The sequence below is a fragment of the Maylandia zebra genome, linkage group LG4 (assembly GCF_041146795.1).
Source record: "Maylandia zebra isolate NMK-2024a linkage group LG4, Mzebra_GT3a, whole genome shotgun sequence".
In the NCBI taxonomy this organism is placed as follows: Eukaryota; Metazoa; Chordata; class Actinopteri; order Cichliformes; family Cichlidae; genus Maylandia; species Maylandia zebra.
This window is the reverse complement of record NC_135170.1, coordinates 12,058,342-12,084,933: the sequence shown is the minus strand read 5'-3', so window position 1 is coordinate 12,084,933 and position 26,592 is coordinate 12,058,342. Positions and strand designations below refer to the sequence as shown.

The 26,592-nt window shown below is 41.1% G+C and overlaps 2 protein-coding genes across 4 annotated transcripts; both read right to left on the bottom strand.

Moving 5' to 3' along the window:
- Positions 1 to 675: 675 nt before the first annotated feature.
- LOC101487113 (uncharacterized) lies at positions 676 to 7,406 on the bottom strand. Its single transcript, XM_004563071.5, has 5 exons — positions 7,336 to 7,406; positions 6,724 to 6,755; positions 5,369 to 5,471; positions 4,694 to 5,287; positions 676 to 2,111 (listed from the first exon to the last, which is right to left on the bottom strand). The coding sequence occupies exons 2-5, from the start codon at positions 6,748 to 6,750 to the stop codon at positions 1,693 to 1,695; spliced, it is 1,143 nt and encodes a 380-aa protein (XP_004563128.2). The 5' UTR covers positions 6,751 to 6,755; positions 7,336 to 7,406; the 3' UTR covers positions 676 to 1,692.
- A 4,449-nt stretch (positions 7,407 to 11,855) lies between these two features.
- On the bottom strand, positions 11,856 to 22,194 carry cdc42ep1b (CDC42 effector protein (Rho GTPase binding) 1b). Of its 3 annotated transcripts, none has more exons than XM_076882988.1 (4): positions 22,023 to 22,194; positions 21,239 to 21,409; positions 15,597 to 17,655; positions 11,856 to 13,044 (listed from the first exon to the last, which is right to left on the bottom strand). In XM_076882988.1, exons 3-4 carry the CDS (start codon positions 16,048 to 16,050, stop codon positions 12,413 to 12,415), a joined length of 1,086 nt encoding a protein of 361 aa, XP_076739103.1. In that variant the 5' UTR covers positions 16,051 to 17,655; positions 21,239 to 21,409; positions 22,023 to 22,194; the 3' UTR covers positions 11,856 to 12,412. The 3 variants fall into 3 exon arrangements, with proteins under 3 accessions (XP_076739103.1, XP_012777784.2, XP_076739104.1); XM_012922330.3 differs by lacking the exon at positions 21,239 to 21,409 and having other exon boundaries at positions 15,597 to 16,151; positions 17,140 to 17,655; XM_076882989.1 differs by lacking the exon at positions 21,239 to 21,409 and having other exon boundaries at positions 22,081 to 22,194.
- Positions 22,195 to 26,592: the final 4,398 nt, after the last annotated feature.

The following is a 26,592-nucleotide window of genomic DNA, read 5'->3' as shown; positions in this document are numbered from 1 at the left end:
ACGCTGTACACCCTACTTATTGGTTTTTGTTGCATCAGTCTACGTCTCCCAATTAATTACGGTGCTTCCCCTACAGCTCCGCATCGCCCAGGCAGCAAACAATGAGCGTGCGCTTTGCAAGTTTGTTCCACCAGCGCGCTCTGCTGCCAAAGGTGAGCTTTGGTTCATGGTTTTCATGTGACTAATGCAAGCCGGATCATTTTATTTAGCAAAATTGTGAATAATAGTTAAATGTTATTGTTGAGGGGCACAGGCAGGACTCCACACACAAACACAGACATAAAAAAAAAAAAAAGAATAAAATAAAGTTTAAAAACATGCCTCATGAAAAGGGCACTTGGGGCACCCATCAGGAAATGGGCAGGTGCTCACGCCCCCTGCAAGTCCCTGGCCATATGCAGATTTCAGATATCATGTCACATTTGACCTCTGACCTCTCCTTCAAAGTCAATAGACTGTCAAAGTGATAAAAACTGCTATAGCTAGTTAAATCTATGTTTCTCACTGACATTTGTATTGACAACATACAGACATTTAGGGAATGATTCTAATTATATTGTTACTTTGAACCTCTGACCTCTTCTGTAGGATTAAATAAGGTGAAACATTCATAAAATGTCTTTTATCTTTTAAAAATAGGCTTAAAATTGTGCAACTTTTGTTTGTTTTGGTAACATTTATTTTATTATGACTTTGTTATGTACACAACAGTAACAGATTATCAGTGTTTAGATACATAACAGTTTGAATACATGTAGAATTCTCATGCATACTTTTAATATTTATTATTAAACATTTAAATGAATTTTATTAAAGAATGAAATAAATGTCATGCATGTATATATTCACATGAAAAAGGTTTCAAAATATCAAAGAAAACACAATGAAAATATACAAAATACAGCACTATTCCCTTAATAGTAAGTACTGCCCCGACAGTGAGTTGCCTTGGTGAAGGTTTGTGTTGTTGGAGTGCATCTTGCTGTTGTAAATTAATTCATGATTGTATAATATTAGTTGTCTGTATGCTGAGCCACTACAAATAAGTTAACAGTAAACAGTGCCCTCTACTGACTGAAATCACATATGGCGCTATTAAAATGTAGTCTCACACGGCCTTTGTTTAGAGACTGCAGAGTAAAGGAGTTAGGGAACTACAACACTCAATGACGCACATATATTGTTTTATATATTCGATTAAACCAAAATCTTTTGGTGTTTGTATATGATTTAACATTATTAACCTCTTAAGAACTGAGGGAAAAAACGCACCTCTCTGTTTATCTGTGTCAACTACAGAGGACATAATGTCTCAGGGGGAAATTTACATAATTAAAGTGATGATATTAGGAAAAAAACTTTCCAGATAAATAGGGGAGCTAGTCATCATTATCGCAGTTGTAATTTCTGCCCATTGGGTAATTTCAATGATTTCTTTTGATAAACAAATTCCCTGAGATTTAAAAAGTTAGTTTCCCGAGTGACCTGGGCAACAAGGAAGCAGACATTATGATAAATGAACATAAAAACACTATGAAAATGCACAAAAATTCAACTGGGATAGATTACTACTGGGTGGACACAATATCGCATCATATATAATACAAAATCTAGATCAAAACGGGAACAATTTAGTCTGTTTAAAGCAAATTCTGCATTTGGAAATTTGGTCTTTAAAATATAAACAAGATATTAGAGCAGTGGCATACAGTCCCAACAATGCCGCCTGACCATCCAACACCAGCGAATGAACTTCCAGCATCCGCGGATGACCTTCCAGTAGCAGCGGCTGACTGCCCAAAACCAGTGCCTGAAATTCCAAAAGCAGCGGCTGAATGCCCAGCCACAGTGGCTGACCACCCAGCAGCAGCGGGTGGCCAACCAAAGGCAGCAGTTCATCGCACGACCACAACGGCTGACTGTCCAAAAACAGCGGCCAACCGTCCAACCGCAGCGGCCAACCTTCCAACCACAGCGACCAAATGCCCAACTGCATCGGCCAACCGTCCAAAAACAGCGGCCAACTGTCCAACAAGCAGAGGCTGACTGTCCAACAGCAGATGCTGATCGTCCAACAGCAGAGGCCGACTGTCGAAGAGCAGAGGCTAGTTCTAAAAGTAATAATAATAAAGACAAAATACATTTCAATAATGGTATAATACACTATAGTAGCAGCACAATTATATATAAGAAAAATTAAAGAACATATCCGATATAATCTGTACAATGAGTAAATAAACAGTCAAACTGCTGCAAAAGTATTTCATGAACTTTTTTGAAATGCATAATGAGGTAAATTTGCTGGGGGAAGCATTGTGTAGCCAACTAGTAAAATTAGTGTAAAAAAAAGTCTGTAAGTTTACATACATGCAGATTCAGACAAACACAAACAGTTTCACTTAAAGTTCCTAACTGAGAGAAGTGACCCATGTCGACCATATCAGGAGCTAATTAAGTTCTCTAAATAATTAGGAATGGTGGTTCCATAATTAGTTAAATGAAGATACTATTTTTGTAGTTTTGCCCCTATACTCCTCCACAGTGGATTTTAAATCAAACAATCAAGATGTGATGGAAGCAAAGACTTTTAGCTTTAATTAAAGGGATTTTACACAAAAGGTTGTGTTAATTGTTTAGGAATTACAGCCATTTTTATTCATAAGCCTCCGTTTTCAAAGACTCAAAATTAATTGGACAGAATGACATCATTTTAGATCAGGATTGTTTTATCATTTGGATGAGAATCCATTGCAGTCAATGACTGACTGAACTCTAAAAAACATGGACCAAATGCTGTTTCCTCTCTTGAGATGCTCTGCCAGGCCTTTAATGCAGCCATCTTCAGTTTCTATTTGTAGGGTTGCCTGCATTCAGTTAGATCTAACCAGTCCAGTCCAAGGCCAAGATGCAGTGAAGCCCAGACCTCCCTCTCCTGGGTCCTGGGTGCAGGTTTCCCCAATCTTCCCCAATATACTATTTATACGATTGGGGAAACCTGCAGTCAGCTGAGACTGAAGAAGTCACTTTGTTGAGTGACGAAACATTTCTCCCACTGAAAATCCTACGCCCAGATGAACAGAATCAACTTTTTGGGATCCATAGAGTTCTCTTGTTCCCCTCATTTGTGAACAACACTCCAAGAAACTTAAACACTTCCACTTGGGGCTGCAACTCATCCCTGGGCACTAACCCTTTTCCAGCTAAGAACCATGGCCTCATAAAAATGACTTACTGTTGGTAATGCAAACTAGGGTCTCACTGAGATTGTGCAGGGACCGAAAGGCTCATAAGAATGGGCCAGGTACCCAATACTCCGAAAGTACCCACCACAGAATCCTTCAACATGGTGACTTATTTTCTGCAAGTCTACAAAGCACATGTAAAGTGGTTGGAAAAACTCCCATACACACTCAAACAGCCCAGAGAGGACAAAGAGCTGGTTTAGCATTCCATGACTTGTTCTTCAATCTGAGGTTCAACTAATGGATGGACTCCCCTCTCTGGCTTCCTGGGAAGGCTGAGTAGTGTGATCTGCCTATAGTTGTAGGGAAAAAAGAATGGAATCTTCCTCATCCACCTAATTTTCATCTCCAAGGATATGTTTGTTAATATCCTCCTCCTCATCTTTTCTGTGCCCTTCTTTAGAGTCTAGGAGGAAAATGAGCCTCCGTGTCCTTGACTATGTCCACCCTGCAAGCAGCAGCTGAGCTGGATTCACCACTAGGCTTCGCTGTCGTGTCAGAAACACAAGCAATGGCTTTTCAGGCTGCCAACACCATTCCAACAATCTGCATTATGCAGCAGTGCTCGCAGGAGTCTAGGTCTGGCAGCAACACTGTGTGTGCTTGACACCCATACAAACATTGAAAATGGGGGGTCTTCCCCTGAGATGGTCAACCTGGAAGCAGCTGGGTGGGGGCGGGGCACGACCTCCTTAGCCAGCCGCCACTGGCATTCCCCTGACAGGATCCAGTAGCCATAATTACCAATGCTCAGCTTTGACAGCTACCAATAGCCACAAATACAAAAGGCCACTTTCTCCACTAAAATATTTAATTACAGCGTAATAGATATTCCTGAAACCCAGAAAACCCATGTTCATGGACTACTGTAACAGCTGCGTCATTGAACAGTTAAATGAATTATCCTGATCCTGGACTGAGTAACTCTTATGAGCTTCTCAGGGAGGAAAGTGTTAGTGGGATTGGGAAGCTATATTTTTTTATTTCTATGTGAAGGCATGTTATTCGTGTTTTTGTTTCTATTTAAAAGCTATATGTTCTGGTAGTAACTGGTGAGGATTGTTTGGTTTATGTATTCAAAGTAATAACTATAAACCAGTGCCTCAAATGTTAAACTAAGGAATAAGAAACTGACTCCTACAATGAGGGGATCTGATATATAGTTGGGGGCATTTTGCTGACATGAGGTAAATCCTGTTAAAACGAAATGGTCACTGTAAACATTCAAGAAAACCAGTTATGGAGTTAATAACATAAAACTTCTACTACATCTACTGCTAATTTCTACAGTAATTGGGAATTGGATGTTAATAAAAATATTTTTGGAAAGCCAAGAGCAAAAATCAGGGGGAAAAACAATAAAAAGCATTAAAAGTAAAATAAAAACAACAACATTCAACATAAAAACCTGTATTTATGGGAATTAAGTTCTCTCCATCATAACATCTCACCTTTTTGTTTATGCTGATAACCTGAAGATCTGATCTCATCCTCTTTTTTGTTTGGCTGCAGATGATCCTCGTCTTTGTCTTCATCACACATCAGTCCACTGTAGCAGTGGGGATTGTTTTCAGAGACCATGATATCTATTTTCTCTAACAGAGCTATTATCTCATCTTCATCTGTCATATTTCTTGTACATGTGTGGAATCTTTTTTTGGTCAAACCACTGTTAGCTTTCAGGTCTGCCAGTGCACTTTCACATTTTTCACCTGGCTCACGAGTTACAACAGTCATTACATAAGGAAGAAATCCTTCTCCAAACGTCTTTTCTAGCCACTGAATCCCTGAGCTGTAATGGCTGCAATGCAGACCATATGGTACCAGTAAGAGAAAGACATGAAATGCCTGATCTGATGGGATTTTAGCAACATTTTGGAGACCGATCATATTAATGACAGAGATTTGCCGACCACACATATCATACAACTTGGATGAAAACTGATCCACATTGGATTTCTCTTCGTGGTCAAGTAAAATGTTGTTTGGCCCAATCTCCATGGAATTTGTGTCACCAAGTAACACAATTGTGAGCTCAGGCAGTTCTGAAACAAAGCAAACAAAATCAGTAAGTTTAAAATGCAAATATAAGCTATAAAATCCAAGCTTCTGATTAAAAATATTACCTTTGTCTTTATCTGCAACTGATTCAGACGTAGTTTTAGTCTTGCCCTTTTCCTCATTCTCTTCTGGTTGTTGAGCTTCATGAGCATCATTCGCTAGAAGGCACTAAGAAAAGAGTTACAGTGTGTTTTTCCATAATTTCATTGTGCATGTACAATGACAATAAAGAGCTATTCTGTTCTTCTATTATAGGGCAAAACATTCAATCAAAACATTTTAATCTCAAATGAAAAAGAGAGGTTCAAGTATATTTAATAAATGCTCATTTGAATGAAAAATAAAATAACTTAAATATGAGATGATAAAAATCTAGAACCACTCATATCACAGTAGGATTTCAGACTAAAACAGTTAGGTGTGTTTTATTTACAGACAGCCCAACAGGTTTGGACTTCAGACAAAGACAACAAACGCCCACATCATTACACTTAATCACTTTCTAAATCCTGAGCATTACTTCCACCAGTATTTCAGTGTTCAGAGTGAAACATTAGATGTAAACTCACATTTACTCTGCATCCTGTAAAGATTATGTTTCTTTCTTTGTATAAAAAGGCCAAAACTGGTTATCCAAACATGAACAGAGAAACCTGAACTACAACACACACCAGGTTGGTGTGACTTTGTTATTTACACAGGATGCCATTTTCTACTAAATCTTTACATAGAAAATACTACATAGTCTTGTTTAGAATCCTGTATTTATGACTCTGTTTAGTGACATTTTTGTTTGTGACAAATCTGACACCATAAACCAAATGCAGGTCACAACAGGTGTGTGGAATGTGGAGGTGAGCATCCAAATGTGGCATGCAGGCTGAACTGCTCCAACAGTAAGCGAGCCTTTAAAAACCAGTAAAAAACCCCAACATTAACAAAAACAAAGACAAAAGCCAGTGATGAATAACAAGGACCTCCTTCTGGAGAGCACACGAGGGACCGTACACAGTGTTTGTGACAATGAGGGCTGATGGGGAATGAGAGACAGAAGCTGTGAAAGTAATTTCACACAGTTGAAAGCATGCAGAACAATCACAAAGGAGAAACAAACGAACGCGAGCCACCAAAGTAACTTGTGGAAGTAGAAATAAACAAGAGCCAAGTGCACTGACACACAAAGACTAACACTAAACAAGATCCCAAATAAACAGGACCACAGGAGGACAAAGGTGCAAACACAGAACAGTGAGGGGAACAAGTCAAAAAAAAAAGAAAGAACTGAAGCAAAATAAAATAAAAGTTAAACTAAAAATGTAAGAATGATAATAAAAGATGAATCCAAAACTCAAAGTGACAGAAAATCCTATTACCACGACGATGTAACTGTGAGATAAGGACATCGGTGAAATTCCTTTACCTTGTTGTCAGCTGCCGTCTCCTCCATCTGAGCTGCAGAGTCATACAAGAGAAAGAAACACAGATATCTTGCAGTAACAGGAATAAAAGCTATTTAAAAATGAAACGCATGACAAATGCACTTCACTATTATAAGATCCAGTGTGTAAATATGCACCGGTGTGTAAATATAAACCCTTTTTCAAAATCATTTCAATTCCGCTTCATCAGCCTCTCATTTATCTGACTGCCGTGTTTCAGAGAGAACCCTTTACTGTTTCTTTTGCTCCACCACCGTGTTTGATCCGCTGATTTGCTGTTGATTTCTTCATAGATTGTAGTTCTTTACTGAAACGAACTGACTGCATCTTTGTTAACAAATTAGCGCATTATTAGTAGAAAATACTCTGCGCTTTTCTCTCACATCAGCATTTTTCTGATTTACCCCGCTGAGTAAATTTGCCCAAACAACATCCTCACAGTGCTCCTTTTTACTGATGTGACTTCAGGCAGCTTTTTAGTATCATTTAGACCTAAAGGCAGCTTCACATTATTCAAAATGATAAAATGAAAAGATTCAGTTTGAATCATATATTTGAAAGCGTATTCTGTAAGCTCTGTAGCATGGACTCACCTTGTGTTCCTTTCCTCGGGTCTGCTTTATCTGAGATCTGAGGTACTATTTAACTCCCTACCTTAACAAATCCCTCCTACCTTCTTTTGACGGAACTGTGTGCAGTGATCCAGGAAAACTAATTGTACATAAAACCGGCCATTCAGCGATGAAAACAGGTAAAGAGAGAGAAACAAAATTCAAGTCAAGACTTGCAACTTACAGAAAACCCCGCGTTTGTTGCTGTTTGATACTGAGACCTGTAAGGCTAGTTAGACTTGATTTTAAAATACCACCAATTGGGTTTTGGTTTTATGGTGTGAACTAATGCGACAGGGACTTGATTGCAAGATTTATCTGGAAACAAAAAAACTGTAGGCTGAGTGCAGCCCAAGTGAAGCAGGTACTATTCTCCAAGAAGGAATTATAGTAAGAGATACAATATTTACTGGAAACATGGAGGTGACATAGAGCGTTAAATCCTACATTTATGCTCGCTTGGTTTTACCTTTTCAACTTGTTATTGAAGGCAAATACACACACACACCCACACACACAGATTTTATCTTTTCTCACAGGTGGCTGCTCTACTTATTGGAATAAATAGGAATCTGACAAGATATGAGGGAATACTTCCAATAGACCACAATGCACAACAGAGGAAGCTAAAGAAAACTCTCCTTCATGCAGATGACTCATAAACAAGAGACAGATAAAATCATTAGTACATAAAAATACTTAGAAAAGTATTTCTGTCTGACATGCTAAAACTTGCCAACCATGCCTGCTGTTTCTGTCCACTATCTCAAATCACCTGAAATATCCCTAATTAACCCAAATTTCCCTCGGGATTAATAAAGTATTCTGATATGATCCACAGTTAAAAACACTTGTATGTATGCATCCAAAATGCTGCACCACGAGTACTGACAGGGACTAGAAAGAGAGAGCATGTTTCTCCTATACGGCTTCCCCTCATCAGCTCCCTCTTAAATCCAGAACTGAATTTAAAATCCTGCTTCTCACATGACCTTACAGTATCATATATCCCCATTAGAGCACTTCACTCTCGCACTGCAGGCCTACTTGTTGTTCCTAGAGTATTTAAAAGTAGAATGGGAGGCAGAGCCTTCAGTTTTCAGGCCCCTCTTCTATGGAACCAGCTTCCAGTTTGGATTTGGGAGACAGACACTAGCTCTACCTTTAAGATTAGGCTTAAAACTTTCCTTTTTGCTAAAGCGTATAGTTAGGGCTGGACCTCGTGACCCTGAATCCTCCTTTAGTTATGCTGCAATAGGTGTAGGCTGCTGGGGGACTCCCATGATGCACTGAGTATGTCTTCTTCAGTCACCTCTCTCATCTCTGGCTCTGTTCCACAGCATGTCTTTTATCCTGTCTTCCTTCTCTCACCCCAACTGGTCACGGCAGATCGCCCCTCCCTGAGCCTGGTTCTGCCGCAGGTTTCTTCCTGTTATTAAAAGGGAGTTTTTCCTTCCCACTGTCGCCAAAGTGCTTGTGCATAGGGGGTCATGTGATTGTTGGGTTTTCATCTCCATGTATTATAGTAGGGTCTACCTTACAATATAAATTTAAAGCACCTTGAGGCGACTGTTGTTCTGAGTTGGTACTGTATAAATGAAACTGAATTAAATTGAATTGAGGTCATTTGAAGAGAAGTGGAAAAAATCGAACAAGCAATGATTAAAACAAATCACACAGACCTTATAGACCTGGGTTTAAACCTGTTTTTTAAGTCTTTTACTATCAGGGGCAAATAGACATAAGAGCAGTCCAAAGGTCATTTATTGTTGAAAAATTGGAAAAACACTATGTGGGCAAAGGGGCGTGATAACAGGCTCTGCCAGCTTTCAGATGAAACAGTAATACTAAGAAACATCTGAAAAATGAACCAGATTAAGCCGTCATGCTTCAAGCATTACCAGACTCATTGAAGCATTCTGTGGAAAAGGTGGTATTTGCAGAAGGTGTGACAAACACTTCAGTGCTAGTCTGGACGCAGCGTTTTCAGTGGGAGAAACGTTTCATCACTCATCCAAGTGACTCCTTCAGTCTCAGCTGACTGCAGGTTTCCCCAATGACTGAAACCAGCCCACAGAAGGAACAATGGACTGGGAGGTCAGTGGTGTTTGATCAGTGGGCCTTGATCAGTGGTTGTTGATCAATTGTCAGGAGAATTTGCATAATTATGATAAAGAAACTGACCTCCCAGCATTAAAAATTTGATTTAATTTAATTTATACCAACAAAGTGACTCTATTTTAGGACCAAAGTAATTATCACAAGACACATGAGCCATAGACGTCCAGGGTAACTGGTGACCTAAAGAGCCTAAACCCAGTAGGCATCTCTTTGTTTGAGGTGATAATACTATTTAAAAATTCATGTATATAATTATCACTATTAAAAAAATGTTGTATTTTACTGTATATAGTAACCATCTGTAAATATTATAGGATTTTGGCTTTTTTTAATGCGCTGATATAATATATCTCCAATTCACTTTTCTAGCTGTCAGTTGTGCTGCTGTAACAAGTGAATTTCCCAGTGTGGGATTAAATAAATTTTATATTTATGTATGTTTGGTGTCCACTCTGGGCATCAAATGCATCAATAGCTTCTATACCTGACGTCGTGTTTGGTTATATCATCTGACTCTCCACTGCAATCGGCATACTATTGCATTTGAATGGCATACATCCTATTTTTAGTGAGATCTATAAAATCAACCACAAATGGTTTCAAGTTGGTACACAACACGGATTGTAGCTCCAGTTTGTCTTTAATGGTTGGAACCCTCCTGAAAAAGATTCATGTGTGTATGAGTGAGTAAATGAAGTCTCCCATGAAGAAATGCGGCTCTCAATGATGTCCCATTTTGTTCTTCATAGTATGTTTAATCTGAACTAAACTAAGGCTCGGCTATTTACTGGTTATTATGTAAGGTAGTTTTAGAAAATACATTGATCTGAGGGTTGTCATTGTTATATTTGTAGGCAAAGCAAGCACATCAGATCGACTGTAACAGCAGTTATGCTGAGTGTTGAGGTAGCACCGAGTGAAAATTTGGTCTTACTCATGCTCCTGATGCTACTGATGCTCCCAAAGCATTTCGCAAGCCAGCCAAAAGATGTAACAGTTCTAACTCAGCGGCTCCTCCTGATGGGACATATCTGAAACACCTCACCTAGGAGTGTCCAGCAGGCTTCTAGCTGGCCTAACAAACTCATTTAATCACACTGATAATCTCCATTTGGCAGCTAAATACATTTTAGCTCGCTTGCTGACAAAAAAAATGTACTTACACATACCAGTGTATTTATTCTATCACCACATGACCTGTGCAGCTGCAGAGCTTTGCTGTTTTTGAGGGATTCGTCTTAAATTCAGTTTTGCACACACATTTTCAGGTGTGCTTTTGCACGTCTTTGCAACAAGCGTGGTGAACACAGAGTTGTCGAAGACATGACTGAACCCAAAGAATCGGTCTACTACATTCACTATTAAACATTTACTTAAGTGACAAAAAATCATAAACTGTTTTCAAATAAATGAAAATTGAGAGATTAAGAGATTATGATTGTTAATTAATGCATACAATGAAGTTGCCGGACATGCAGCTCCATTACGGTTTACCAAGAGAGGCTGCAGCAGCCTCAACATTACTTCTTCCAAATAAAAACCAGACCAGAAGTCAGGCTTAGTACACAACCTTGAAGGATGTATCATTTCCTAAAATTAATCTGGAAGATAGATAAAAGAGGAGGTTTGTGGAGGAGTTATTATCAAGGATGCACAGGTGTTTTTTTTCTTGTTTTTCTTCTTCTTCATGTCTTTAGTTTTGCCTCCTGTCTTTTTGTTAGTGCCACTGTGTCCAAACCAAGCATCACAGCAGATCTTACTCTCATCTTATAAACCTTTGCTTTCACTCTTTCTGCTATCATTCTGTCACACATCATCCCTAACACAGGTCTCCACCTGCTCCACCCTGCCTGCTCTCTCTTCTTCACCTCTCTTGTGCACTGACCATTTCTTTGGATGGTTGTATTTAAACTCCTCTGCCTTAACTATCTCTGCTCCTTGCATGTTCTGTTTCCACCTGTCTCCCTCTAATTCAGACACACTTCTTTTGTAGAAGCGTTGTCACCTTTAGTGTATATGAGGCAGGGTGCACAGCTGAAACACTTCTCAGAGTTTCTTATTTATTATCACCGATGTCTGACGTTGTGCAGCACTTTATCACATTTAAACAGGACTTGTAAATAAGCTGACTCCGGCCACTGTAGTGGTGCAGACCATCCCCTCTCAAAGTAGGTAATGAGTCAAAGTGATTTACAGTCTGACTCATGACTGTTCACAGAGCCAATCAGAGTCTATGAGGCAGGATCACAGTAGACTGAGCTGCATTGTATCAGGATCAGCCACGTTTTATGTTTGCAGTAAAACATTAAGATAAGGAAATCCAGAGGACAGACTAATAGTGGGAGTGGGATTACATCATTAATGGATAATGTAAGCAGATATTTCATGTTTTAAATCAGTCTTTTATTACACCAGCCCACACTTTATTCAACATCGAGTCTAACACTGATACATGTTTACTGAGTATTATAGTTGTTACAGGAGGTCATCATATAGACTTTGGATTAGTATTAGAATTGAACCTGTAAAAAAACAAAATAAAAACAAAACAATCCCTTCTGTTAAATTTATTTACAGGGACTGTAATGTGTTAATATTGAAACATAATGCAGCTACTTTGTTCCTTTAAATCCCAGCTTCCCTTTGACACCTCAGCCCTGCGAACTCTTTATTGTTCTTTTAATTTGCTTCAGAACATCATGACTACATAGTGTTAGTTGTCTGTATACTGAAAAGCAACAAATAAATAGACAGTTTAATATCACAACAGCAGTGTTGTCCAGGAAGAGGGGGGAAGTCTGGCATCATGACTGAGTACTGGTCAGTTATTTCCGTGTATATGCATGTGTAAAGGATGAAGGATGTTTCTGAGGAACAGAAAGTCACACGTTCCTCCCTCGTGAACCCAGGTCGCTGGACAGTTTCAGAGTTTTGACATCTATACTTTTATCTCCTCCTCTTCTTCACTTAATTCGTGAGACGCTTCGCGGCTTTGGGAAATAGATTGGTTTGTACCGCTACTGCTCCTCCTCACTCCCTTCGTGAAGGATCCTCCACCGTAGTGGCGGGACAGCACGTCAGCAGCCTTCTGGAACCTTTCTGCCTCCATGACAGGCTCCGATCTATGAGGGGACCGAGCGGACGCATCCGGTGTCCTTACAGACTTCCTGTCCTCCTCCTCTGTCAAATCAGACGTACCAGAGCACCGCCTGTTGTTTGTGTCCTGCCCGATTGACCCGCTGCACACGGAAAGGTCAGGTGAGGTGACTAGAGGGGTCTGCACGGGCGTCTCTGTTAGCGAGCTGTTGTCGTCTCCCTCCTCACCCTGCTCTTCCTCCCCTGCCTCTTGGCTGTGATTGGATATCCGAAGGCGGTTGGGGTCGTCAATCAAGCCCAAGACCTCAGCCATGAGAGAAGGGCCGAGGTCCACAGTGAAGGAAGTGAGGGAGTCCGAGCGCGTACGTGTTAGCCTGCCACTGTCTGGTGCCGAGCCTTTCTGCGCGTTTCCATCATGGAATTGTCTGTCGATGCGGGAGAGGCGCGGCAGAGTGACAAACCCAGACTGCAGACCTGCAAACAAAGACAAAAAGATGTGAATTAATTATATTACCAAATCAAACGAATCCTTTTTTTGATCTGCGAACAAGAACAAACATAGGCTGAACCTCAGCTGATCATGAAATGACCACATGTTGCTTAAGTTGCTTATATCTGCCTACAATTACTACAAGCTGCTTTATAACACATCTCCCCTCCAGCTCCTCCCTGCAGTGCCATATACTGATCAGTGTCATATCTGCTCTCTACTCTGATCAGTCTGTTGGTCTTCTGCTGCTGGTCCTGCCTCCAGCTTTCCATGTATGCACATGTGAGGTGAGGACAGATCCTCGCTGCTTTTTACACTTTTTGAGTTACTTCAAAAACAATTATCTTTGCAGTCTGAATATCACGATCAGAAAAAGAATAATGCCTGTATGTTAAAAAAATAATAATAAGCTTTAATTCTTGTGTGAGCTGGAGGTTATGTTCTGCAGTTTAGCTCTCTGACCAGAAGGGGGCAGCATGTAACAACCCACTGGTAATGTCAGGCTCCACGGTGCCTAACCAACGATAACTCACGCTGTCGTAAACACTGTGAATTAGTGTCACAAACACTTACTGTTAACTGTCAGTCAGCAGAAATGCAAGAGCAGTGAAGGGTGTTAAATGTTTTATAATGGAAGTCCAGCAACGTTAGTGAAGTGCTGGTGATGTTTGATTGATTTAGTTTTAAATTATATGTGTAAAAATTTGAGCAATAATGTTTAAGAAAAAAATCCAGACTGCAGAGCATCAGTGAAAAAACTATATTTGCAAATGACAACAGAGGGCGAATTCAAGACTGATAAGAAAAAGCTCGTGCCTTAGCTCACTGACTCTCTCTCTGATGGCTTACGTCATCAACTTTGTGTGCATTCCTTATGAGGTGGGTAATAAATCTGGAGAGCAAAAGGGGATTTCCAGTCTCCACACTGCAGACCGCTGCCTGATAAGCTCTGAACACTCAGCAGATATAATGAATGGTGTGTTTATGGCGTTCACTGAGGCACACGCACACAGAGATGACAGGAAAAGCCCTGCGAGTCTTTCTCTTTCTTCCAAACCAGTTGTGTGTATGTGTAAGTGTGTGTGTTTATGGGCCTAATTGTGTACAGGGGTTGCCTTGGTGATTCCAAATGATTCAGAAGATGCCAGCGTGTTTACCGGTTGTCCTGGAGGAATGTGGGAATGGTGCTGAAAGAAGGGCCAGACTTTATAGTCAAAGTCTGCTGGAGAGTGAGCTCAGACGACAATGAGAAATTGTATCATAGTAACAGTTTGAATTTGAAGAACATAGTTCATCTTGAATATGACAGCATGGCTTAGATACTGGCTCGCTGCCTGGTTATTTTGGAGCATCACATTTAATTTTCTATATAAATACCTTTTGCAGGAACTTCTATCTCAACAACAAAATAGCACAAATTGGCTGTGATGTTAATGTGGCATTGTAAAGCTTCTAAAAGACTAGAAGATCATGACGTCAAACTCATATAATCACCTTGGTTTGTGCCCCTCCTGCCAATACTAATCATTCTTATGCTACAATAGAAAACTTTGTCCCATGTGAGGTGAGGCGAAACCACGAGTTCCACATTTATCAAGGCTGTCAAATGTCAAATGTCAGACCAAGTAGCTTCACCGACTTCCTGTAAAATACCACACTCAGTCTAAGATTCTGCTTCTTACTTTAAAGTCTCACCATAGCATCGCACCTCCATTCCTATTTTCTCTCTGATGTTCTGCACACTTCCCCTCCTTTATATACTCATGGGATCCCTCTGTTGATCTCTTTAAACCACCTGCTCCTCTGATCACCACAAACTTTTGTGGAGCTTTTTTCTTTGGAATTCTCTCTTTTAAAGCTTCCCTGCTCTGTTTGATCTTTAATTCTATGATGTATTAACTTTTAATTTTGTTTCCACCTGTTATTTTATGAATACTGTGCCTTTTGGCATTTAATCGCTCAAAACCTTCAAATGTCAAGGCAATGTTCGTAGGCATGTTTTGACACATGTAGTCTAGCCTCTGTAGCCTCTGTTGGATAATAAAAACTAAAAAGATCAAGAATGTGTGTGAGATAAAGGAGGGGCTGAAGACTAAAGTATATTCATTATTATAAGAGGTAACAATTCTGGTTATCTTGCTGGGTTTATTTGTGAGGTTTCAGAAATAAGTTTCAAAATAAGCTTCTGTCACAACCTCACAGGTTTATCTGACGTAACAGGAACAAGCAATTTGTAAATGGATAGTGCTTCTAATGGCTTATATTGTGACCTTTGACCTTTTCAGCCAACTGTGCAGTCCCACTGTCAACACGAGCGCACGCAGTCTGTGCTCGAAGTCGATTAATCTGTGCCGCCGTAGCTCGTGTGACACTCTTTCAGATAACACGCTGCTGCCTTCTTAATAAACCGTTATATTTGCGTATGATCGCCGCCTCTACATTTTCTCTGCTCACTTTTAATGACGATAATCTCACCGCTAAGATGCTTTACATAAGTCCAGTCCCATGCTGGAAGTGATTATCTGTATTATCTCACCATATGTGCAGAAGGAATCATCTGTTGAGCTGATGGAGCTGGGGAACAGCACCCTCTGCAGGCACCCATTAGATGAGTCTATGTTCAGCTGGGGCAAGGAGATCGCATTCTTGATGATAGGTGAGATATCTGGCGGCGGGGAAGACAAATCGCGAGAACCCCCTCGTGGCCGCGGACCAGAAGTCTTGCGCACATGCCGAAAGGTGCGTGTGAAGAATCCTGTTGTTTTGGAGCTGCTCGCTGAGTCTGGACTTCCTGGCTCCCTGATGCCTCCGTAGTTGCTGAGGAAGGAAGTGTCGCCAAACACATCCCCGCCACGACCGACGTGCATGGTGTGGCGGAAATCTCCCAGCGGTGGGCTGATCATGTCCACAGAGAGGTCGCTCTTGAAGCGACGTTTCCCTTGAGAGCCAGACACAAGGCCTTTAATCCCTGGCAGCTTTCCAAGACTCATAGTGGCAAAGAAAAGTTGCGTAATTTCCCTTTAAAATTTGAATGGAAACGCCTGGACTCTGATTACACGTCAGTCAAGTCTGAAATCCAGTTTGGGGTCCACTGGAAAAAAAAAAAAGAAGGAAAAATTGAAAAGCCTGGACAGCGAGGAGAGAGAACAGAAATATGTGGTCGTTCAGTCAGCAGAGAATGTGTGTATAATCAATTCTCAATACAGTCACAGCCAGCTATTCATCCACTGCCTGCCCCCGGCGTCCTTTTACATCTCCACTCTAAGATGCCAAAATGAATGTAGAGCCATCCCCGTCTATTTCACCCTCTCTGTCTCCACTCATTCACCGCTGCTTTTGTCCAAAATGACCAAACGTACTTCTACTGCGCAACTGTAGATTTCGGTGATGACAAAATAACAAAGATAAACGTCAAACCACGCTTCCTCTGGTTACCTCAGCCTGAGAGCATAAGGCTGACTGAGTAGTTATTCAGCAGATTAAGAAAAGAAAATCACTTCACAGCTGAAAGGACACTCAGCTGTCAGACAGCTGTTTGAAAACAATAAACCAGGCTGGTTTTTATAGTGCTTTCACTTAATTTAATCCTTTGTTTACTCTTGAAGAACTTAAATTTTGCTTGCACACATTAAGAGAATTGTGTCACCAGGAAGTCTTATGAAGGTGTGCTTAATTTCCCTTTTATGAGGCTTTTACACAGAAACAAACAGCAGACATTAAAGGGTATAACAGAAATATTACTACATTCCTTCACTTGACGTACTTTCTCTTCTCACTATTGCTGATAGCCTAAATTAGCCTAAATTTGAGACAAACACTTGAGTGTGTGCCTGAGGTGTTACTCAGGTCTCTGTGGTTTCTAACCGCACTTTAGCAACCCATGAACATTGCATGCACACGGGGCAAGCAGTGATGAAATGCATGCATCCTGAATCACTGAATGGAAATTGTCAGTCTTTTGCTTTTATTGGTCAGTGAGCTTTATCTTGCTTGAGGTTCACAAGCTTTCAGGTACTTTCTGTAAAGACTCAAAAAATACAGCTGAAATTTAACACTGCTGCATTTCCGATATTGCTTACTGGCATTAAGTGTTTGTTCTGAGAGGGTCTTAAGTGTCTTATCCACTGCGCTGTTCTCCACTTGTCTTCCTTAGTGTCCGAGCAAACAAAAAACAGAGCGTCCGCTGCCATGCACAGTCTACCGCTGAAAAGATTTATCCATGTGTGGCACCACACTGTCCACAGGACATCCTGTCCCCAGGCCTTGTCGCCCGGCTTCTTTGTCCTCTGTTCCCTGTTCCCTGTGCACCCAAGAGGTAAAACCTTTTGAGAGCCAACGAAAGCAATCAGAGCAAAAGAAGAAGGCTGATGCGCTCTTGGAAAGGGCAATAAAGTAAAGCGGTGTAATCCAGTAACTGTTTCGTCTGCATCGTTCTGGGAGAACGATAAAGCTCCTTCAGGATTGTCCGTGCACTGGATTAGCTGCTAATCCCTTCTGTCTTCCCTCCCTCTCGGACTCCCTTACTAGCCTTCTTCAATCCACTTAGGACTTCAGTGTTTGCCAGGTAGGTTTTCATTCAGTTCACATGGGGCAAGCTAAAGATTAGGGAGAAAAAAGGAGAGAGATGAGAGTTACACGCAAGACCAAACCCTAAACAAGGAGTTTTCAGGCAGACATAAATGCATCAGAGCGCTAATATGTTGCACTGCTGGGATTATTTGCTGGGAAGTCTGTGACCGAACTTGACAAATAAAACCTGACGGGGAGCTTACAGAGGTCTTCTGTGTGTACTTAGACTCACCTCCTTACCCTTTACACACTTTTGTAGTTTAGAATCTGATTTAGTTTAATGTTGAAGCAGTGACTCGACAGGTGGGGAAATAATCAGCTCTTTGAATAAACGACTCTCCAAAAACATCCGAAGGTCCCCAGGTTCTGTTTTTCCTGGACACACTTAGAGGACTGTCTTCCTTCCTGCTGAACGAATGAACCCAAGGCAAAAGGAGCACTAGTAATCTCCAAACACGAGACCTTTCAACAACACAGCTAGCGATGGATTAACAGCACAGGCTGCAGGAGTTACTAGCCGAGGCTGCTGCCAGGCCAATCTGGAAGTGTGATCTAAGAACTTAAGTAAGATGATGGCACCACGCTTGCTGGGCATAGGTATGAACTAAGATCGCTTTCTATTCATTTTTGGTTACTGATAGAGTTCCAGCACAAAGATTTTGAAACAGATAACATTTACTGACCTGAAGAAGGGAAAGAAATCAGAGGAAAAAGTGGACATATTTGCAGAAAGAGCCAATATCTATTCATACAAGAAGAGGGAAAGTCTGGGGATTTGACCATTTCTGATCTCTCAGCTCAGCTTAATAATACTTAGCTTTAGTGATTTGGGCCTGTGCAGCACAAGAAGGTGAGTGACAGATAACCATTAACCTCAGAGGCAAACATGCAGTGTAGATGACAACACCAGCCTTGGAAAGAGTTGGATTGGAAACTGCTTTGTGCTGTTGGGAGTTTTAGATTAAATCCCCAACTTTTGAATTCCTTCAATTAAAATAAAAAATATGACTAGCTTTTTGTTTTTATTCCTATTTCCTAACACATTAGTATTACATATGAACGAGTGGAGCACCCTTTCAGGCAGAGTGCAACTTGTGTTTTTGGAGCTAAAATTTACAGATGTCCCATAAACACATCACGTGCAGTTTTGAAAACAGGGACGTTAGGAAGATTCAGTCGCTGCAGTAAATGCTTGTGTCTGTGTGATTGTGGCTTCAACATGTTGCTGTGTAGAACAGGCAGAATGGTTTGCAGCTTTCTAAAAACTGCTGATCCAAACATGTCCAGCTTTCTTTGTGGGGAGCAGAGTAATGACATTTAAAAAAAGACAACTTTATGGCCTGTCCTCACTTTCTACACCCATTGAAAAAGACTTTTTGAGAATTCGGACTAAGTTTTAGGTTTGGGTTTAGAACTAGGCCGGGGTTAAGTTAACAATTTTGTCAATTTGTTCTGATGGTTAAATTTAGAAGTAAGAAGCTTGGCAATTATTTAATGTCAATGATCGCAAAGATAACTAAACAAATGTGCACCTGTGTTTCTATGTGCCCCTCCCACTACACACAGAGTGGAGCAGCTAGCAGTCACTCTAGGGCAGGGTTGGAGTGTTAACTTTTCCAAGTTAACCACATTAGAAACTGGGACTGTTGTGGAGGGCTGCATCAATGAACTCAATTCAATTCAATTCAATTTTATTTACATAGCCCCAATTCACAGTCATAGCTGCCTCAATATTCTGCTTATTATGAATTTTATCTCTATGTAAGCATTTTTGGTGCAGCCATCCACAACAGTCCCAGTTCCACATGAGGCCCGTTTGGCAAAATTAATTGCACACCCCTGCTCTAGAGTAAACGCTGCATAAACACTGGCATCATGGAACAACTTTTCGCGTACATATAAGAAGCACTGGTAGAACTGGCCTCAAACTCGGTGCTGCACTCACTCAGGTTCCTAGCGATGTTTGACAAGGACCATATGAATCGCTATCGATGCAAATGAAAAGCAAACACAGGGACAAAGTCTCCTTGAATTATTACTACTAAGTGTGTTAATCAATCACAGCTTCTCATGGTGCAGCTATTATGTTTCTCCAGCTCTTCTAGCTGCCAAATTCTTCTAGGTACATAACAGACTTTTATATAATCTTCTTCCCCCTCCCCTCTTGTGACTTTGTGAGCAGTAATTCAGCTCAGCTCTCCATGTAAAATTAAGTGTAATTCCGGCACATAAACTCAGTTTGGAAACTTCAGTCCTACAATTGGCCTTGTTAGGAACACACAGAAAGACGTTTAGATGTGCTAAACATGCTAATTATCCCTAAATTGAACCTGCGGGCATCCGTAAACAAACCTGTTTCACATGAGCGGCCGGGCTGATTGCAGACACAGTGGCAAACATGCAGGTCTGAAAAGTGTAATGGGAACAGCGTGCAGCTGGGAGAGCAGACCGGACGCCATCAATTATGTGCATCAAATAAAGGATCTGGGGACGCTGATGAGAAGCACATTTATACCTCCGTCTTTAAGTGTGTGTCCCCCTCGGCTTCTATTTTAGGCTTTCACTTTAATTAATCTCACTGTCCTTTGTCTCTGTCTTTCCCTATGTCACAAAAACACACACACTGTCAAACATGCTTCCTGTCTCTGTCAGTCACCCAGCTGCAAGTGGAATTACCGCGTTAGTTAAACATCTGGTACCACAGACCCACAAACTGCAAAAATGGGCTCTGGAGACATCTGAGAGGCTGGCAGCGAAACATGGTCGCATGTAGACTTATATGGAGATGCAAGGCTGAGTCAGAGTGGATCAGCTCTGAAGTTGCTTCCTCCCCTGGACCGGAGGGCCGTCGTCCTCTTAGAGCACTGCACCAGCAAACTGCGGTTGAGGTCAGAGCACCCTGACCATTACACACAGCTCAAAAATACAGCATGCGCTCACTTTACAAGGATCGACTGCTGCAACGTGGCAATGCACTTCACGGCCTGCCATGAGGGTGTCTGTGCTGCACACGTTCAAGAGCACTATACATGATTTGACTCTGTCAGTGATGACTGAGAGGTGTGACATCTGGGTTTATGCTGATTCAACTGATATCACAGTGCGTACATGGAAGCGCTCACTTGTATATGACCTTTCTTTTCCTTCCTCTGTCGCGTACCTTGAAGTTCTCTTGAGTCAACAAAACTTGTGCAGAAACACTGAAGATAACAACACTAACACTCCCCGACGGGTTCACTAACTTATTTTTTAGTGCACAAATACTGTGAGGAAAGCACTGCAAAACAACTGCAGGGTAAGCAAACACATCAGTCACTGTGGCCTTGTTTAACACTCGCCATCTGTCACTAGTTTCATGAATTCCTTTTTTTATGTTTGGGACTTGGGTCAACAAAACTCTGGGGAAACAAGGCCCGGCAACAGTTACGTGCAAACACGTCTGATTCTCTTTGAGAGCATCGCCTGACAAAGGCTATAATGAAATCTGCCAAACTTCCATCAAGCAAACACAATGAGAAGGTGCAGTTGATGAAATATTAAACTGGCAGTTTAAAGGAGTAATTATTAAGCACATAAAGCATGTTTAGTTCATTGTCCTCGTTCACTCACCATCCTCAAGAGAGGTCAGCGATTAACACAGGCCCAAGCCTCTGAAAGGACTCCAGTTGTTTAGATGGTTGAAGGGCAGCCTCTCTAACAGTGACGCCAGCTCCCTGACAGGCTGCCAGCCCAGTGATCTGAGACCTGGCACAAATCTGGGACAGTTGTTCTGTGGCTCAGCTGGAGGAGAACACCAACCAATTGATTTAAAACGCTTAAACCAAACAAAATCTCACCACCTCAGTGCACGTTAAGGGCTTTACAGTCACTTCTGTTTTAATTTGATTAAAAACACAAACCACCTCTGAGTTTGTGGGAAGTGACGCTGTTAAAGAGGATGTACAGAAAAAGTTACGCAAAAAGTCACTTCAAATGAAGTGACTGACAAGCTCGGGGATACAGAGAGACGTTTACTGAACAATGATGCTGCATTTGGATTGATACACCTGCAATATATGAACGGTGTGAAGCTTGGATAGCGCTTTTTGTTTGTTTCTTTGTTACTTTGCCGAGACAAACGGACTCTGTCATTGGAACAAAGGCGTGTAACAGGTTATTACAACTGAATAAGACGCAAAAGTGAAACAGCTCCATGCTGTTCTTCTCATACACTGAATGCATGCCTAAAAACGCACACACTGGAGCGTAAATTCATAGGAACACTTTATTCAGACCGCGTAACTGCACCTCGGCTATAACTTTTGCTGTTCTTATCGCAGGCTCATTAGCAGTTCTCGGTACATTTCAAGCCACATGCACAAAGCCATTAACAAACTCCCTCGATTAATCTTACCTTAGAGAAAAGAAGGGGAAAAACGCAGAGAGCGGATTCTAAAAAAATTCGAGGTTACCATCTATTTTCGTTTTCATCCTGCTCGGTTTGCGGCGTGCACCGTAAGTTTCTGCTGGGACATCAGTGCACCGCAGCAGCGTAGCGGATCCGTGCTGGTGCTGCTGCTGCTGCTGGCAAGTGAACTGGAAGGGGATGGGGAGGAAGAGGAGAGAGAGAGAAAGAAGGGTGTGGGTGGAGGTGGTAGGAGGACCTCGGAAGTGTGAAACCCTGCCTTATGCATGTATGTTATAGGTGAAGCAATGCAAAGCTAAAACCTGACCGAGAAGGATCAACATTAACTCAACATAAGAGGAATGAAAAGAAGAAAGAGTGTGAACAACGTGCAGATCTGTTCATCAGGCTTGTGATAAAGCAGAACGACTCAAACAGCAGAAATAGCTGACACAGTCACAGGCACGTGTGAGCCTCATGGAGGGCTGGAGGCTTTAATAAGAAACTATAGTGGCCGTACCCACACTGTCCAGCCACTGTGAGGTTATACTTATAAATATGAGCACATGTCTAGAAGTTTTGCTCTTGTTTATTTTATTTTTTTTAATGTGCATTTACTTCCTGTCTGAACTCATCTGCATCTTTGGCCCTGCCTTTGGGCAGGAAGCAGTAACTCTTTATCAAAAACATGACCTGATATGTGCAGCAAATACACAGACACATGCACACGCCCTGACCTTTATTCAGATTTCCTCATATCTGCATAGATGTCATCTGTGGGTTTGTGGCTTTTTGAGGAGAAAAAATACACTCGTGGCCAAGCTTATGTGGGCATGCAACTATCTGTTTGCAGGTAGGTGTGTGATTGTGTGGGATATCTGTGTGAACAGCTCTTTAACAAAGCACATATCTCACACATATATCCACAGCAGACACAGAATAATTCTTTACTTTAAATCTGTTAAACCTTTGCTTCAGTTGACATCCATCAAACTCTTTAATATGACTTTTTAGAAGAGTTTTGGTGCTTCTTATTCTCACTAGTTTTGCTCTTTTAAACTGAGATTCAGAGGTTAAATTATCCCCGTAGGTCCACTAATGCCTACTTATCACTCACACCAGCTGTTGTAGTCCCAGAAATGAAAAAAAAAGAAAAGTCTAAAGATTTGACTGGATAAACAGAAGCCCAGATGTCTGATCTGATTACCTTATGATGTATATATGACAATGAAAAATCATTTTGAAACCTGCAAAATACGATCTCATTGCAAATGTTAAAGAGCAAGATAAAAAAGGGGGGATTGTGGGAGAGAAGCTGATAGCTCAGATGAAGTTGGTAAAGGGGAGGCGCTTGAAGAGAAGCAGATGTGATGAAGGGAGACGGTACTGCGGACGGATACGAGACAAGGTTTCATCACTGCTGTGTTAATCTGAGTGGTTGAGCAGCTCCCACTGACAAGTATCACAGGCTCTCTGATGAGCAGTGGAAAAAAAAAAGAAACAGAAGACAGAGGGAGTGAGCAATAACAGGAAGTCAGGCACCATAAACTATTGTGCTGAAAATATTGTCTCTGCTCAGGAGTGTTTGAGATCACGTTTTGAATTCTTGCACAAGCAAGTTATGGCAGAAATGGGCTCAAGCATGGATTAAAGAGGACAAACTGACCAAAAAACACACACAAAGCTTGTGGGAAAAAGAGGAGGAAAGAGAAGGGGGTGAAGAGGAAGGAATGCTAGTCAAACAGGATGAGAAGTCTCAGACAGACGAAGGCTTTCTGCACAGGAAATGGCTTTCTCGCAAATCAGAGAGGACGCCAAGAAGTTAAAACTCCTTTCAGATGCTGAAATTCATTTAGCAGTTAACGTCTCACTATCGCCATCGGCCTGTCAGTGTAATGAGCTCATCCAGTATAAACACATTTAAACAAATTAGCTATGGTTAAATATAAGGGTGATTTCACTTTGCACTTGGCTCCTGATTTAGAGACCAGATACAGGGTAGACTCCTGATCTCCACAAACCCAGATGTGCGTTTGTAGAAGACTCTGAAGGTGATATATGGAAGGTTTAAAAGGGACAAAAAAGAAGCTGATCTCTCTGTCTTTGCTGGATCTACGCTCCTGTTTTGGATGGATTCAGGCCTGCCAGGAAGCTGAGTGTTGGCTCGGAGACAATAGAGTATTGTAAAGCAAATCCTCAGTGCTTTCTAGGCTGCAATAAAACAACAGGCATGAACACAAAGACGCATGCTGAAACACTTTGTTTTTAGATACCGGGGTTTAAATTTAGGAGAGCCGTGTTTTTTAAGACAATAACGTCTGACGCAGATTATCTGTTTATTCTATTCTATAATTATACTGAGATCATTCCCTGGAAACTTTGCAACAAAAAGTTTCTCACCTTTTGCATCACATCAGCATTTTTGCATCAGAACTTTGTTAAACTCTTCCTGCAAAGTAATCTACCTCTTAGCTGTTGATCCACTAAGTCTCCAAGAGAAGCCCAGAGAGGCAAGCCAGATGTTTTTTTATGATGATGCAGATCTTTTGCAGGTTCTTTTTAGAGGTCAAGGAAATTATATATAAATAAAAATATTTAAAACTACCAAAACACGCAAAGGCTTAAGGTTGTGAGGGTTAATTACAGGACTTTTTCTGTGACCTCCTGCTAGAAAGCCATCTCTGTTAGTAGTCTCACACAAAGCAATGCGCCCCAGAGATGCTCTAACATGGGTTTGTGATGCTAAAGAAAAAATATGAGAATAATGAGGAGTAATTGGTAAGCCTTGACATTTGGCTTGAGCTAAAGTTGAACCCCAGTGTCCAGGGCAAAATTCCAGTATTTGACCCACACATCTACCCCTCCCACGTTCAGGGACGTTGCTCTTTAGTTCTTCAGCAAAAGCCATGGGGTTGTGCAATTCATAGTTTTGTGGTTAAGTTTTACAAACAAACACTTTAAAAAAGAAGAACCACAAAGACGGAAAGAAAGCAGCTTTTTCACCAGTTCCTGAGAAAACATTTTTCCTCAACCAGTTTCTACCAGTTAAAAACAAAGAAGTCAACAAATTATCCCGGCTGAGCCCTTTTCGAACCTTAATTTATGTCTTAAAGGAAATAAATAAATTTAGATCAGACTGAAAATGTGCCTAATAACAATGGTGATTTAAAATGTGGGGAGCTTTTATATGAGTGGGGTATCACACAATTATTGGTGCGTTTCTGCAGTGTGCTTTAGAAAAACAAGAATCTGGAGTACTGAGATCTCTTAAGACATTTCAATGCATTGCATCACATAGTGTCCAAAAATTCAATTTGCATGTGTGTGCTGCATGTCTCTGTCAATTTTCTAAAAAGTGTGCATGCATGTATGAAGCTTTACTTTGCTCTGTAGGAAGCCACACTCCAGCTCAGTGATTCTCACCTTCTGCAGTGACAGAAAACAGCATAAGTAAGTGAGGGCACAGTTTTGTGCAGGGATATTGCATGACCTTTTTAAAAGCCAGGAGGAATCATTAGAGATACAAAGACTCAGCAAGAGTTAATCTCTTGTCCCTTTATGTCTGCCTGTGGAGACAGATGACGGTGCCTAGGAGCACCGGTGAGAAACCAGCCACTGTTCTCACAGAAATAGTTGCTCCTGCTCAGCGCGTACACCCAGATGCTGAGCTGGATATGAAAACAAAGGATATGTCAAAGATTATGAGCAACAACTAGATGGCTTCTTGAAATCTTACTGAATAACTTAACCCAACTAATACTCTCTCCAGGAGGGTTGATTGTCCTGTTGGTGAGTTTCATTGATGCCAGTTAACATGAAAAAGCCAGTGGTATGTGACCCAGCAGCAGGTGTGGCATCTGTCAAACCTTTGACCTTGGACAGAAAACAATGACACCCATATGCTATCTCTGCTTTTGTCCTCTTCAACTTTACATAAAGCACAGAAGCAGGAGCTGCCACAGAAAATAACACCGGGCATCGACATGTGAGCTTAAATACTCAGAAAAACGAGTGGAATCCAAAAAGACCAGAAAAATATATATAATGTGTATTGTGACGGTTTTATTACTATATAACCCTGATTCTGTTTTAAGGCAACTTTTAGCATGCGGTTATAGCAAAAGATGCCTTTTTAACACTGCGTATCTGAAAATTGATGTGCAGCGGTTTGTAAAGTTGTCTGTGTCTGCATTTCAAATGTGTGGTGAAGCTCAGATTTAGACAGCCCTGTTACACCCTGTAATTCTACTCAAACCTCACTGCCCTGGAAGGAGAGTGACAGGAAGAGGAGCAGGCCGGGGCGCCAGTTTTCACTGGCACCACAAAGATGTTTGTGTGTGCGTGTGCGAATATTTGTCTGTGTTGGTTTATCTAAATGTGAAAACAGACTCTAAGCAGCATAATGGGTCAATTAAGGATGATTGATGCCGTGTTTTAGTGTGGGGGAAAGGTTACATTTAGTGGTTGACGTTACTTTTGGACTAAACTACCTTTTTTAACTACTAGAGCGTACATTAAGAGTTTATATTTGCCTTTCACACAGCTCTAGATGTGTGCGTCCGTTTGTGTTGTATAATCC

Excerpts from the sequence above, each read along its gene's own strand:
- LOC101487113 (XM_004563071.5), bottom strand. The coding sequence starts at position 6,750 with ATGGAGGAGACGGCAGCTGACAACAAG. Across the intron at positions 5,472-6,723 it reads AGACGGCAGCTGACAACAAG|TGCCTTCTAGCGAATGATGC; the intron begins GTAAAGGAATTT and ends CTCTTTTCTTAG. Across the intron at positions 5,288-5,368 it reads AGTTGCAGATAAAGACAAAG|AACTGCCTGAGCTCACAATT; the intron begins GTAATATTTTTA and ends GCTTTGTTTCAG.
- cdc42ep1b (XM_076882988.1), bottom strand. The coding sequence starts at position 16,050 with ATGAGTCTTGGAAAGCTGCCAGGGATTAAAGGCCTTGTGTCTGGCTCT. Across the intron at positions 13,045-15,596 it reads TGATTCCTTCTGCACATATG|GTCTGCAGTCTGGGTTTGTC; the intron begins GTGAGATAATAC and ends CTTTGTTTGCAG.